This window comes from Oncorhynchus clarkii, chromosome 9 (genome assembly GCF_045791955.1).
Source record: "Oncorhynchus clarkii lewisi isolate Uvic-CL-2024 chromosome 9, UVic_Ocla_1.0, whole genome shotgun sequence".
Lineage (NCBI taxonomy): Eukaryota > Metazoa > Chordata > Actinopteri > Salmoniformes > Salmonidae > Oncorhynchus > Oncorhynchus clarkii.
This window is the reverse complement of record NC_092155.1, coordinates 75,148,668-75,163,667: the sequence shown is the minus strand read 5'-3', so window position 1 is coordinate 75,163,667 and position 15,000 is coordinate 75,148,668. Positions and strand designations below refer to the sequence as shown.

Sequence of the window (15,000 nt, the reverse complement as noted above, 5' to 3'; positions counted from 1 at the left end):
GAAGAGATTCATTGAGGGGGGAGAAAAAAAGCAGATGTGTTCAGTAGAGAGAACCTGGGTGTAATGGAGAGGAAATAGCGTATCTGTTAATAATGAGAAAAAAACCAAGCTGATTTCTCTCTGCTGTGTCGTAGGATGAAGACTCCCAGTGCAATAAGCTGTGTACCTTCACCATCACCCAGAAGGAGTTCATGAACCAGCATTGGTAAAAGAAGCCCCTCCCCCCCCTTCATGTGATCAATACCATTCCTTCACAGTATTCCACTTCCACATAGACTGTTTCAATAACCTTGACTTTCTGCCAAAGTGTGCAGGAAATGCCTCGTGTAAGAAATCTGGTAGGATTGCTAACTCACTCACCCCCACCAATCCCACCCCACCCCACCCAACCAACCAACCCCACCCCACCAACCAACCAACCAACCAACCAACCCCACCCCACCCCACCAACCAACCAACCAACCAACCCCACCCCACCAACCAACCCCACCCCACCAACCAACCAACCCCACCAACCAACCAATCCCACCCCACCAACCAACCCCACCAACCAATCCCACCCCACCCACCAACCAACCAACCAACCAATCCCACCCCACCCCACCAACCAACCAACCAACCCCACCAACCAACCAATCCCACCCCACCAACCAACCAACCAACCAACCCCACCAACCAACCAATCCCACCCCACCAACCAACCAACCAACCCCACCCCACCAACCAACCAACCAACCCCACCCCACCAACCAACCAACCAACCAACCCCACCAACCAACCCAACCCCACCAACCAACCAACCAACCCCACCAACCAACCAACCAACCCCACCACCCCACCAACCAACCCCACCCACCAACCCCACCCCACCAACCAACCAACCAATCCCACCCCACCAACCAACCAACCAACCCCACCCCACCAACCAACCAACCAACCCCACCAACCAACCAACCAACCCCACCACCCCACCAACCAACCCCACCCACCAACCCCACCCCACCAACCAACCAACCAACCAACCAACCCCACCACCCCACCCACCAACCCCAATGCTTTTACATTTCTAGGAGGGGGTGTTCTATACGAGTGTGCACTTCAGGAGAAAGGACAGGGTAATTGAGACGTCTCTAGTGCATCTATTATAAGTCAACCTCCCTTTCCCTTTCCCTCTCCTAGGTACCACTGTCACACGTGTAAGATGCTGGACGGGGTAGGTGTGTGTACAGTGTGCGCCAAGGTCTGTCACAAAGACCACGAGATCTCCTATGCCAAATACGGCTCTTTCTTCTGTGACTGCGGGGCCAAGGAGGACGGTACCTGTCAGGTGAGACCGAATACCTCAGGTCACCATGGGAAGAGAACCACTGCGGTAACTTTTGGCTTGCTATATCACTTATTCCATCCATCCCATTGGCTTATCCTCATAACCATCAGTGCCCCAGTTAGCTTGGGATCTCTAGCTGTTAAAGCCTCACCTTAAGAAACGTTACGTTAGGGAATCCATCCACTGTTTTGTTGTTGTTGTTGTTGTCTGTTTATCAAGTAGTACAACTTAACACATCTCAGAATTAACTGGCTGACATGATTCAACTTTAAAAACAGAATTAATTCAAGTGATTAATATAAGTGATTAATATAGACAGATTTATATGGATCGTAATAATATCTGCATGCCTTGCCTGTCTGTATTTTCATTGATGTATTAGTGTGTGTGTGTGTGTGATCGTGTGTGTGATCGTGTGTGATCGTGTGTGTGATCGTGTGTGTGATCGTGTGTGTGTGTGTGATCGTGTGTGTGTGTGATCGTGTGTGTAACTGTGGTCTTGAATGCGTGTGTGTGTGATCAACTGTGGTCGTGTGTGTGTGGGGGGGATCGTGTGTGTGTGTGTGGGATCGTGTGTGTGTGTGTGGGATCGTGTGTGTGTGTGTGTGTGGGATCGTGTGTGTGTGTGGGATCGTGTGTGTGTGTGTGTGGGATCGTGTGTGTGTGTGTGTGGGATCGTGTGTGTGTGTGTGTGGGATCGTGTGTGTGTGTGTGTGGGATCGTGTGTGTGTGTGTGGGATCGTGTGTGTGTGTGTGGGATCGTGTGTGTGTGTGTGGGATCGTGTGTGTGTGTGTGTGTGGGATCGTGTGTGTGTGTGTGGGATCGTGTGTGTGTGTGTGGGATCGTGTGTGTGTGTGTGGATTGTGTGTGTGTGTGGGATTGTGTGTGTGTGTGGGATTGTGTGTGTGTGTGGGATTGTGTGTGTGTGTGGGATTGTGTGTGTGTGTGTGGGATTGTGTGTGTGTGGGATTGTGTGGGATTGTGTGTGGGATTGTGTGTGGGATTGTGTGTGTGTGTGGGATTGTGTGTGTGTGTGGGATTGTGTGTGTGTGTGTGGGATTGTGTGTGTGTGTGGGATTGTGTGTGTGTGTGGGATTGTGTGTGTGTGTGGGATTGTGTGTGTGTGTGGGATTGTGTGTGTGTGTGGGATTGTGTGTGTGTGTGGGATTGTGTGTGTGTGTGTGTGTGGGATCGTGTGTGTGTGTGGGATCGTGTGTGTGTGGGATCGTGTGTGTGTGTGTGTGTGTGTGGGTGGGATCGTGTGTGTGGGATCGTGTGTGTGTGTGTGTGTGTGGGATTGTGTGTGTGTGTGTGTGTGTGTGGGATTGTGTGTGTGTGTGTGTGTGTGTGGGATCGTGTGTGTGTGTGTGTGGGATCGTGTGTGTGTGTGTGTGGGATCGTGTGTGTGTGTGTGTGTGGGATCGTGTGTGTGTGGGATCGTGTGTGTGTGTGTGGGATCGTGTGCGCGTGTGTGTGGGATCGTGTGCGCAACTGTGGTCTTGAATGCGTGTGTGTGTTCAGACAGTCTAATATCTCCTCTGACCAACCTGCGGTCGTCCTCAGGCCCTGGTGAAGCGCAGCCCCAGCAGCGGCACCATGAAGGAGTCGTCAGCCTTCCAGAGTGAACTGAGGATGCCTGAGAGTGCCATCCGCCATCAGAGCAGCCTGGGCTCTAGCGACAAGGGCAAGGTAAGACGAGGGAGAAGTTGGAGACCGAGTCGGTCGTCACAACTGAATGGGGGAGACCGAGTTGGTCGTCACAACTGAATGGGGGAGACCGAGTCGGTCGTCACAACTGAATGGGGGAGACCGAGTCGGTCGTCACAACTGAATGGGGGAGACCGAGTCGGTCGTCACAACTGAATGGGGGAGACCGAGTCGGTCGTCACAACTGAATGGGGGAGACCGAGTCGGTCGTCACAACTGAATGGGGGAGACCGAGTCGGTCGTCACAACTGAATGGGGGAGACCGAGTCGGTCGTCACAACTGAATGGGGGATACCGAGTCGGTCGTCACAACTGAATGGGGGATACCGAGTCGGTCGTCACAACTGAATGGGGGATACCGAGTCGGTCGTCACAACTGAATGGGGATACCGAGTCGGTCGTCACAACTGATTGGGGGATACCGAGTCAGTCGTCACAACTGAATGCGTTAAACTGAAATGTGTCCTCATTTTTGTAACAGTATTTTTAAAAATTTTAATTTCACAATTTTCACCCACAACAACGGAGACGAAGCAACGACAACAGCACTCACTTACACATACCTGCATATATATATATGCAGGTATGTGTAAGTGAGTGCTGTTGTCCTTGCTTCATCTCCGTTGTTGTGGGTGAAAATTGTGAAATTAAAATTTAAAAAAATACTGTTACAAAAATACATACACACACACACACACACACATACACCATTTTCCTCTCCCCTCTCGGTGCTTCTCTCACCCCATCACCATCATTGTGTCTCTCAATACATACATTTTAAACAAACATACAAACAGAAATTAAATAAAAAAGCTCAGTTTAAACCAAGAGGTTAGGTTCCACCCATGGAACGTACCGTGTAGTTCTGAAATACATACATCCCCGCCATTCTACGAGAATCCTTGCAGCATAACAGCTGATACCTCAGGTTCTTTGTCATGTTGTGGATTTCAGGCAAATTAAAACTCCTTACACGACATGGGGGGGGGGGGGGGGGGGACACCAGACAATATACAACGTCTAGAGGTCTGGGGATTGGACAAGTCACTCTAAAAAAAACATTGTTCATGTCACAGGTGACCATCTGTGAGGGCAAGCCTGGCGACGAGGACCGTCCCAAGAAGAGCAGCGTCTGTAAGAACATCGAGGGATGTCAGGAGGAACTGCTGGCACAAGTGGTGAGAGGTTTTCTACCGAAGGGCAGCGACGTCTCTTGCACTCTGACGTCAAGAGTTAGTTATGTGTTAAACGTTCAGTCAAAACCAGACCTACATCACTTCTGTGTAAAGAAATGCGTGTCGGGTATACACTGGGGGGCGGGGCGGGGGGGCAATGTATCTGTCAAAACGGTTTCCAATAAATCCATATTTACACTTTGTCTTGACATTCAGGGACATTTTAAGATCAGTATTTGTTATGAGACGTTTCTGATAATATTCTGACGTTGTTATGACGTATCATTGGCTGACGTTGACTTCACCTCTGTCTCTCTCTCTCTCTCTCCAGTCTGGCTCCTCCACGGCGGCCGTGGTTCTGGAGATGTTGATCTTCCTGATGGATGCCATCCAGACTAACTTCCAGCAGGCCTCCGCTGTAGGCAGCAGCAGCCGAGCTCAGCAGGCCCTCAACGAGCTACACACTCAGGACAAGAGTGTTGAAATGACTGACCAACTGATGGTACAGTGCCACTGCTATACCTTTTTTAGTTCTTAACCATGAATGTGGGACAAACAAGTTCCATCGCTGTAGTAGGCTGGGAGGCAGTAAAGTGGAGGATTCAGTTCAGCAGTGTTGAGACACCGGATTCAGTTCAGCAGTGTGAGAGACCGGATTCAGGTCAGCAGTGTGAGACACCGGATTCAGGTCAGCAGTGTGAGACACCAGATTCAGGTCAGCAGTGTTGAGACCGGATTCAGGTCAGCAGTGTGAGAGACCGGATTCAGGTCAGCGGTGTGAGAGACCGGATTCAGGTCAGCGGTATGAGACACCGGATTCAGGTCAGCAGTGTTTAGACCGGATTCAGGTCAGCAGTGTGAGACACCGGATTCAGTTCAGCAGTGTGAGACACCGGATTCAGGTCAGCAGTGTGAGACACCGGATTCAGGTCAGCAGTGTTTAGACCGGATTCAGGTCAGCAGTGTGAGACACCGGATTAAGGTCAGCAGTGTTTAGACCGGATTCAGGTCAGCAGTGTGAGACACCGGATTCAGGTCAGCAGTGTTTAGACCGGATTCAGTTCAGCAGTGTGAGACACCGGATTCAGTTCAGCAGTGTGAGACACCGGATTCAGGTCAGCAGTGTGAGACACCGGATTCAGGTCAGCAGTGTGAGACACCGGATTCAGGTCAGCAGTGTGAGACACCGGATTCAGGTCAGCAGTGTGAGACACCGGATTCAGGTCAGCAGTGTGAGACACCGGATTCAGGTCAGCAGTGTGAGACACCGGATTCAGGTCAGCAGTGTGAGACACCGGATTCAGGTCAGCAGTGTGAGACACCGGATTCAGGTCAGTAGTGTGAGACACCGGATTCAGGTCAGCAGTGTGAGACACCGGATTCAGGTCAGCAGTGTGAGACACCGGATTCAGGTCAGCAGTGTGAGACACCGGATTCAGGTCAGCAGTGTGAGACACCGGATTCAGGTCAGCAGTGTGAGACACCGGATTCAGGTCAGCAGTGTGAGACACCGGATTCAGGTCAGCAGTGTGAGACACCGGATTCAGGTCAGCAGTGTGAGACACCGGATTCAGGTCAGCAGTGTGAGACACCGGATTCAGGTCAGCAGTGTGAGACACCGGATTCAGGTCAGCAGTGTGAGACACCGGATTCAGGTCAGCAGTGTGAGACACCGGATTCAGGTCAGCAGTGTTTAGACCGGATTCAGGTCAGCAGTGTTTAGACCGGATTCAGGTCAGCAGTGTTTAGACCGGATTCAGGTCAGCAGTGTTTAGACCGGATTCAGGTCAGCAGTGTTTAGACCGGATTCAGGTCAGCAGTGTTTAGACCGGATTCAGGTCAGCAGTGTTTAGACCGGATTCAGGTCAGCAGTGTTTAGACCGGATTCAGGTCAGCAGTGTTTAGACCGGATTCAGTTCAGCAGTGTGAGAGACCGGATTCATCTGATCAAGGTGTAGAACATAGCTGGGACAAAAACCCAGCTGTGCTGCTTCGGCTCCAGGAGTCGGCTTGAGGAGGCACAAGGACGTCTAAGCCTGGCGAAGTGTGAGAACCAAGCCGTATTTGATGCTCCATTGAGCCTCCTTCGTCCAGTCTCCTCCTCATGACTTAACACGCCCTCTTCCTCTGCGTCTCCCCAGGTCCCTACCCTTGGTTCCCAGGAGGGAGCTTTTGAGAACGTGCGTATGAACTACAGTGGAGACCAGGGCCAGACCATCAGACAGCTCATCAGTGCCCACGTGCTGCGACGCGTCGCCATGTGTGTGTTGTCTTCGCCCCACGGGCGCCGCCAGCACCTCGCCGTCAGCCACGAGAAGGGCAAGGTGGGCACGTTGTTGCGCTAAATTGTATTTAAAAAGTTCAAAAGCAGCGTTTCATCTTGATGTTATTTTGTGTGCTTTTAGATAATTTCGCAGAACCTGAACGCTCGGTTCCACTTTCTGTCTGGTGCTGACCCAGGGTTCCCTAACCCTCTGCTCTCCTCTCCCCTCACTGTCCCACCTCTCCCCTCATCTCCAGATCACCGTCCTGCAGCTGTCGGCTCTACTGAAGCAGGCTGATTCCAGTAAGAGGAAGTTAACCCTGACTCGTCTGGCCTCGGCCCCCGTTCCCTTCACCGTGCTCAGCCTCACTGGGAACCCCTGCAACGAAGACTATCTGGCTGTCTGTGGACTCAAGGTTAGTCAGATTCATTACAGGATCTTCAGAAGCCATGTCTACAATTCCTCACTTCCTGTCTTCTTTGCCTCCCTCTCAACCATTTTGGGGGCAGAGGTATTCAAGGTCGTCCCCTTTGACCTTCTTCTCAAAAGCATTTTCAGAAGGAGGCGAGGAGATGATGCAAGGAATTGAGAAAGAACCCCCGTCTCTAGATTTAGGGCCTATCTAGCTATATATGTACAGTGCATTTGGGAAGTATTCAGACTAGGGCTGTTTCAGTGACCGTATTACCGCCACATCGGTGGTCATGAGTTATGAAGGCAGTATAATTCCACTCCACGCTCTGTTGCTGCTGAAGGTCATTATTAGTCTACCAAACTTTTTAACTGCCTGGTACTCAGCAATCCGTTGTCCCTCTAGTCACTCTGACATCAATGTAAATGTCACGAGAGCCCAGGAGCTCATGTTACGCAACATTTTCTATAGGCTATGAAATTGTTTGAGAGAAAAAAAAGTGATGGCCTCTGTTAAAAAGAGGAGGATCCCCTTCAGCGTCCTATAGGCTAGGCCAACTGTATTTATTTCTCAACTTTCCTAATATTAAGCACATTGCTTTTCTTTACAACAGGAGTATATCCTACCTGGCTGCCATGAACATAAACCAGGGGGAAAAGCATCCTCCATTCACTATTTAAGTGCATAGATGACATGTATTTTTTTCCCGCTGCCCCTGTTTAGATACAGGTGCATTATAATGGTCCATTCTACATCAAAACTAATTAAACACATTATTTAGTCTATGTGAAGACAAGATTTAATCAAGAATAGTCTGATGGGTGACAATATTACCCATCAGAATAATGCCTTGTTTTTGCTGCTTTTTCTAATCATAGTCGCACACCTCATGTTGCCAAGCTGTCTGTCTCTCTCTCTCTCTCTCTCTCTCTCTCTCTCTCTCTCTCGTTCAGGACTGCCACGTGCTGACGTTCAGTAGTACAGGTTCAGTTTCAGAACACCTGGTGCTGCACCCTCAGCTGGCTACTGGGAACTTCATCATCAAGGCTATCTGGCTGCCTGGCTCCCAGACGGAGCTGGCCATCATCACGGCGGACTTCGTCAAGGTACCACATCAGCTCTTTATAAAGTGTTCTAGGTGATTGCTTCAAATGTAGATCAAAAAATAATAATTGTGTGACAAATTCCTGGGCTAATCCTTTTGTTAACCAGCTCTTGAGGTAATATAATGTGCACGCCTTAGACAAGGACCTGACTGTAAAAACACTAACAGAACAGAGCAGAATGGAAAATCATCTCTTTGTTGGTCCTTTTGTCTTTCAATAGAAGAAGAATGAATGGAATAGAAGGGTTGATTTGCATAAAACAGCGTTGATTGGTGAAACTCTTCTTCTTCTCTCCTGTTAGATCTATGACCTGTCAGTGGACGCTCTGAGCCCTGTGTACTACTTCCTGCTGCCGAGCTCCAAGATCCGTGACGCCACCTTCCTGTTCAACGAGGAAGGGAAGAGCATCATCGTCATCATGTCCTCTGCTGGCTACATGTACACACAGGTCATGGATGAGTCGTCCAGCGCCCAACACGGACCCTTCTATGTTACCTCAGTCCTGGAGATCAGCCACCAGGACCTTAAGGTACAAACACACCTGGGTTGAACGCAGAAATCCTTCAAATAGTTTCTCTTGAACTTTTTAAATACAGAGAGCCTTTCCCCGGGTTTACCAGAATGGACCGGGTCAACTCGATCAAGCAGAGCTGAAGTATTTTGAAAGAGAATAAATCATGAATCCTGCATCGTAGCTCTGTGTCCTTCCAGGACAGTAACGCTGCTGTTCTGACTGGTCTCTCTCCCTCCTTCCAGGACAGTAACGCTGCTGTTCTGACTGGTCTCTCTCCCTCCTTCCAGGACAGTAACGCTGCTGTTCTGACTGGTCTCTCTCCCTCCTTCCAGGACAGTAACGCTGCTGTTCTGACTGGTCTCTCTCCCTCCTTCCAGGACAGTAACGCTGCTGTTCTGACTGGTCTCTCTCCCTCCTTCCAGGACAGTAACGCTGCTGTTCTGACTGGTCTCTCTCCCTCCTTCCAGGACAGTAACGCTGCTGTTCTGACTGGTCTCTCTCCCTCCTTCCAGGACAGTAACGCTGCTGTTCTGACTGGTCTCTCTCCCTCCTTCCAGGACAGTAACGCTGCTGTTCTGACTGGTCTCTCTCCCTCCTTCCAGGACAGTAACGCTGCTGTTCTGACTGGTCTCTCTCCCTCCTTCCAGGACAGTAACGCTGCTGTTCTGACTGGTCTCTCTCCCTCCTTCCAGGACAGTAACGCTGCTGTTCTGACTGGTCTCTCTCCCTCCTTCCAGGACAGTAACGCTGCTGTTCTGTTCTGGACAGTAACGGTCTGTTCTGACTGGTCCTCTCCTTCCAGGACAGTAACGGTCTGTTCTGACTGGTCTCTCTCCCTCCTTCCAGGACAGTAACGGTCTGTTCTGACTGGTCTCTCTCCCTCCTTCCAGGACAGTAACGGTCTGTTCTGACTGGTCTCTCTCCCTCCTTCCAGGACAGTAACGCTGCTGTTCTGACTGGTCTCTCTCCCTCCTTCCAGGACAGTAACGCTGCTGTTCTGACTGGTCTCTCTCCCTCCTTCCAGGACAGTAACGCTGCTGTTCTGACTGGTCTCTCTCCCTCCTTCCAGGACAGTAACGCTGCTGTTCTGACTGGTCTCTCTCCCTCCTTCCAGGACAGTAACGCTGCTGTTCTGACTGGTCTCTCCCCTCCTTCCAGGACAGTAACGCTGCTGTTCTGACTGGTCTCTCTCCCTCCTTCCAGGACAGTAACGCTGCTGTTCTGACTGGTCTCTCTCCCTCCTTCCAGGACAGTAACGCTGCTGTTCTGACTGGTCTCTCTCCCTCCTTCCAGGACAGTAACGCTGCTGTTCTGACTGGTCTCTCTCCCTCCTTCCAGGACAGTAACGCTGCTGTTCTGACTGGTCTCTCTCCCTCCTTCCAGGACAGTAACGCTGCTGTTCTGACTGGTCTCTCTCCCTCCTTCCAGGACAGTAACGCTGCTGTTCTGACTGGTCTCTCTCCCTCCTTCCAGGACAGTAACGCTGCTGTTCTGACTGGTCTCTCTCCCTCCTTCCAGGACAGTAACGGTGCTGTTCTGACTGGTCTCTCTCCCTCCTTCCAGGACAGTAACGCTGCTGTTCTGACTGGTCTCTCTCCCTCCTTCCAGGACAGTAACGCTGCTGTTCTGACTGGTCTCTCTCCCTCCTTCCAGGACAGTAACGGTGCTGTTCTGACTGGTCTCTCTCCCTCCTTCCAGGACAGTAACGCTGCTGTTCTGACTGGTCTCTCTCTATCCTTCCAGGACAGTAACGCTGCTGTTCTGACTGGTCTCTCTCCCTCCTTCCAGGACAGTAACGCTGCTTTTCTGACTGGTCTCTCTCCCTCCTTCCAGGACAGTAACGCTGCTGTTCTGACTGGTCTCTCTCCCTCCTTCCAGGACAGTAACGCTGCTGTTCTGACTGGTCTCTCTCCCTCCTTCCAGGACAGTAACGCTGCTGTTCTGACTGGTCTCTCTCCCTCCTTCCAGGACAGTAACGCTGCTGTTCTGACTGGTCTCTCTCCCTCCTTCCAGGACAGTAACGGTGCTGTTCTGACTGGTCTCTCTCCCTCCTTCCAGGACAGTAACGCTGCTGTTCTGACTGGTCTCTCTCCCTCCTTCCAGGACAGTAACAGTCTGTTCTGACTGGTCTCTCTCCCTCCTTCCAGGACAGTAACGCTGCTGTTCTGACTGGTCTCTCTCCCTCCTTCCAGGACAGTAACGCTGCTGTTCTGACTGGTCTCTCTCCCTCCTTCCAGGACAGTAACGCTGCTGTTCTGACTGGTCTCTCTCCCTCCTTCCAGGACAGTAACGCTGCTGTTCTGACTGGTCTCTCTCCCTCCTTCCAGGACAGTAACGCTGCTGTTCTGACTGGTCTCTCTCCCTCCTTCCAGGACAGTAACGGTCAGGTTTCAGAGGAGTGTCTGTGTTACAGCCATTTGACTGGTGGACGGTCTGACTGACTTGTCTGTTCTGGTCTGTTCTGACTGGTCTCTCTCCCTCCTTCCAGGACAGTAACGGTCAGGTTTCAGAGGAGTGTCTGTGTTACAGCCATTTGACTGGTGGACGGTCTGACTGACTTGTCTGGTCTGTTCTGACTGGTCTCTCTCCCTCCTTCCAGGACAGTAACAGCCAGGTTTCAGAGGAGTGTCTGTGTTACAGCCATTTGACTGGTGGACGGTCTGACTGACTTGTCTGTTCTGGTCTGTTCTGACTGGTCTCTCTCCCTCCTTCCAGGACAGTAACGACCAGGTGGCAGAGGAGTGTCTGTGTTACAGCCATTTGACTGGTGGACGGTCTGACTGACTTGTCTGTTCTGGTCTGTTCTGACTGGTCTCTCTCCCTCCTTCCAGGACAGTAACGACCAGGTGGCAGAGGAGTGTCTGTGTTACAGCCATTTGACTGGTGGACGGTCTGACTGACTTGTCTGTTCTGACTGGTCTCTCTCTGTCCTTCCAGGACAGTAACGACCAGGTGGTAGAGGAGTGTCTGTGTTACAGCCATTTGACTGGTGGACGGTCTGACTGACTTGTCTGTTCTGGTCTGTTCTGACTGGTCTCTCTCCCTCCTTCCAGGACAGTAACGACCAGGTGGCAGAGGAGTGTTACAGCCATGTTCTCCAGACGCTGCTGTTCTGTTCTGGTCTGTTCTGACTGGTCTCTCTCCCTCCTTCCAGGACAGTAACGGTCAGGTTGCTGGCGGCGGTGTATCGGTGTACTACAGCCACGTTCTCCAGATGCTGTTCTTCAGCTACAGCCAGGGCAAGTCGTTCGCTGCCACCGTCAGTCGCAGCGCCACCGACGTACAGAGACTCTTCACCATCAACGTCAAAAGGTAAGGAGAACCAACGGAGTACCGATGAACTTTATTAATTTTGTATTTGTTTTTGTATTAAGTAAGTAGACAACTGGATAGTTAGAATTATACACCACTTGTTGTAATTGGACAACATTTGTCAGGAGTTATTGATACATTTAATTTTCTCGATGTATCTTAACGTTAACGTCTCTCCAGCTCTAATGGGGGCAGTAAGACGGCTCCAGCTCTGTGCCAGTGGTCTGAGGTGATGAACCACCCAGGGCTGGTGTGCTGCGTCCAGCAGACTACTGGTATTCCACTGGTCATCATGGTCAAACCTGACACCTTCCTCATCCAGGAGATCAAGACCCTGCCCGCTAAGGCTAAGGTATAGTACACACACACACACACACACACACACACTCTCTCTGGTCATCAGGGTCAAACCTGACACCTTCCTCATCCAGGAAATGAAGACCCTGCCTTCTAAGGTAGCATATCAGAGCCCAATAAACATACTCTTTCTCAGTTTGTCTTTCCTCCATTCCTCTCTACTTCCTTCTCTAAAGGCATTGGACTTTTGAGGAGGAGGCAAGGAGAGAGAACCCCACTGAGCCACCCCCATCCCACTGAGCCACCCCCATCCCACTGAGCCACCCCATCCCACTGAGCCACCCCCATCCCACTGAGCCACCCCCATCCCACTGAGCCACACCCACCCCACTGAGCCACACCCACCCCACTGAGCCACACCCACCCCACTGAGCCACACACATACAACACTAATACTCCTGTCTCCTCCCGTCAGATCCAGGACATGGTAGCTATCCGTCACACACACAGACACACACACACACCACTAATAGTCCTGTCTCCTCCCGTCAGATCCAGGACATGGTAGCTATCCGTCACACAGCGTCTAACGAGCAGCAGCGAACCACCATGATCCTGCTGTGTGAGGACGGCTCTCTGAGGATCTACATGGCTAACGTAGACAACACCTCCTATTGGCTCCAGCCCTCCCTGCAGCCCTGCTCCGGCATCTCCATCATGAAGCCTGTCAGGAAACGCAAAGCTGCTGCCGCAAGTGGGTTAAACTAAACAGCATTTGTCCTGTCTGTCTGTCTGGTCTGGTCCGGTCTGGTCCGGTCCGGTGTACTTCTCCAAATCCTTTCGTTTCACGTCACTCATTCAGTTTGTTTTTCCAGGTTACCGGTGGCAGTTTAGTCAACTGAATAAATCACACACACATTTCCTCCAGAAAGGGTACTTTTATAGAGCCCCTCTACCGTATCGAGCCCCTCTACCGTATCGAGCCCCTCTACCGTATCGAGCCCCTCTACCGTATCGAGCCCCTCTACCGTATCGAGCCCCTCTACCGTATCGAGCCCCTCTACCGTATGTAGCCCCTCTACCGTATATAGCCTCTACTGTATATAGCCTGTCTTTTTACTGTTGATTTATTTCTTTACCTATTGATCACCTAATACCTATTTCTGCACTGTTGGTTAGAGCCTGTAAGGAAGCATTTAACTGTAAGTTCTACCACCCTGTTGTATTCGGCGAACGTGACAAACCAACTTTTCATTTGATGTTCTCCTTTTCTCATTTGAATATTGCTAAGAACGTTCCAGAAAAACGATCACTTGATTTCTAACGAATGGTCTGTTCCACTTGCCGCCCTTGTTCCAGCCACTCGTACCTCCAGTCAGGTGACCTTCCCGGTGGACTTCTTTGAGAGTAACCAACAGCTGACGGAGGTGGAGTTTGGAGGCAACGACCTCCTGCAGGTTTACAACGGACAGCAGATCAAACACAGACTCAACTCCACTGGGATGTATGTCGCCAACACTAAGGTATGAAGAAAGATGCCCACACACACCCCCCTCTCCGTCCAACTCGCCACAACTCTGGGCTTTGATTCGACTGCTCTGGGATAACGCAAAATCCACTTCCAGTCTTTCATTGACCGGTTTAATTATTGCAAAGCTGTCATCGAGGCCAAAAAGGTGGCTACTTTGAAGAATCTCAAATATATTTTGATTTAAAAAATTTTTGGTTACTACATGACTCCATATGTGTTGTTTCATAGTTTTGATGTCTTCGCTGTTATTCTACAATGTAGAACATAGTAAAAAATAAAGAAAAACCCAGGAATGAGTAGGTGTGTCCTAACGTTTGACTGGTACTGGTATATATTTTTATGGAAGACTGTTGTGACCATTTCTGGAGGAAAACTGACACATACTGTATTTGTACGTGCTATTCAAACTGCATTAATCCTGAACCCCCTTTTTCTCATCTTAATGATGTGGTTATCTCTTCCCCCTCTGCCCAGCCGGGAGGCTTCACCGTGGAGACGGTCAACAACAACATCTCCATGGTGATGACAGGCATGCGGGTGCAGGTGGGCACGCAGGCCATCGAGCGGGCACCCTCCTACCTGGAGATCTTTGGGCGAACCATGCAGGTGAACATGACCCGGTCCCGCTGGTTCGACTTCCCCTTCACCAGGGAGGAGGCTCTGCAGGCCGACAAGAAACTCTCCATCTTCTGTAAGGACACACGAACACAGGAAAAATACTGAACTGTGTAACGAGGGTTTGGGGCGCTGTGTAACGAGGGTTTGGAGCGCTGTGTAACGAGGGTTTGGAGCGCTGTGTAACGAGGGTTTGGAGCGCTGTGTAACGAGGGTTTGGAGCGCTGTGTAACGAGGGTTTGGAGCGCTGTGTAACGAGGGTTTGGAGCGCTGTGTAACGAGGGCTTGGCGCTGTGTAACGAGGGTTTGGAGCGCTCTGTAACGAGGGTTTGGAGCGCTGTGTAACGAGGGTTTGGAGCGCTGTGTAACGAGGGCTTGGCGCTGTGTAACGAGGGTTTGGAGCGCTGTGTAACGAGGGTTTGGAGCGCTGTGTAACGAGGGTTTGGAGCGCTGTGTAACGAGGGTTTGGAGCGCTGTGTAACGAGGGTTTGGAGCGCTGTGTAACGAGGGTTTGGAGCGCTGTGTAACGAGGGTTTGGAGCGCTGTGTAACGAGGGTTTGGAACGCTGTGTAACGAGGGTTTGGAGCGCTGTGTAACGAGGGTTTGGAGCGCTGTGTAACGAGGGTTTGGAGCGCTGTGTAACGAGGGTTTGGAGCGCTGTGTAACGAGGGTTTGGAGCGCTGTGTAACGAGGGTTTGGAGCGCTGTGTAACGAGGGTTTGGAGCGCTGTGTAACGAGG

The 15,000-nt window shown here is 51.0% G+C and overlaps 1 protein-coding gene across 12 annotated transcripts in view; it reads left to right on the top strand.

Annotated features, from left to right (window-relative positions):
* Positions 1-15,000, top strand: part of LOC139416948 (ubiquitin protein ligase E3 component n-recognin 4) — a 147,288-nt gene that overhangs the window by 56,212 nt on the left and 76,076 nt on the right. For 10 of the 12 annotated variants that reach the window (XM_071166146.1, XM_071166141.1, XM_071166138.1 and 7 more), the window contains 14 exons: positions 135-205; positions 1,180-1,372; positions 2,892-3,017; positions 4,112-4,213; positions 4,542-4,712; positions 6,352-6,534; positions 6,731-6,889; positions 7,840-7,992; positions 8,294-8,521; positions 11,661-11,818; positions 11,999-12,170; positions 12,668-12,869; positions 13,475-13,638; positions 14,121-14,337. In XM_071166146.1, coding sequence (XP_071022247.1) covers positions 135-205; positions 1,180-1,372; positions 2,892-3,017; positions 4,112-4,213; positions 4,542-4,712; positions 6,352-6,534; positions 6,731-6,889; positions 7,840-7,992; positions 8,294-8,521; positions 11,661-11,818; positions 11,999-12,170; positions 12,668-12,869; positions 13,475-13,638; positions 14,121-14,337 — 2,299 coding nt within the window. The remainder of the gene's footprint in view (positions 1-134; positions 206-1,179; positions 1,373-2,891; positions 3,018-4,111; positions 4,214-4,541; positions 4,713-6,351; positions 6,535-6,730; positions 6,890-7,839; positions 7,993-8,293; positions 8,522-11,660; positions 11,819-11,998; positions 12,171-12,667; positions 12,870-13,474; positions 13,639-14,120; positions 14,338-15,000) is intronic. The other 2 variants (XM_071166148.1, XM_071166147.1) reach the window with 1 other exon arrangement.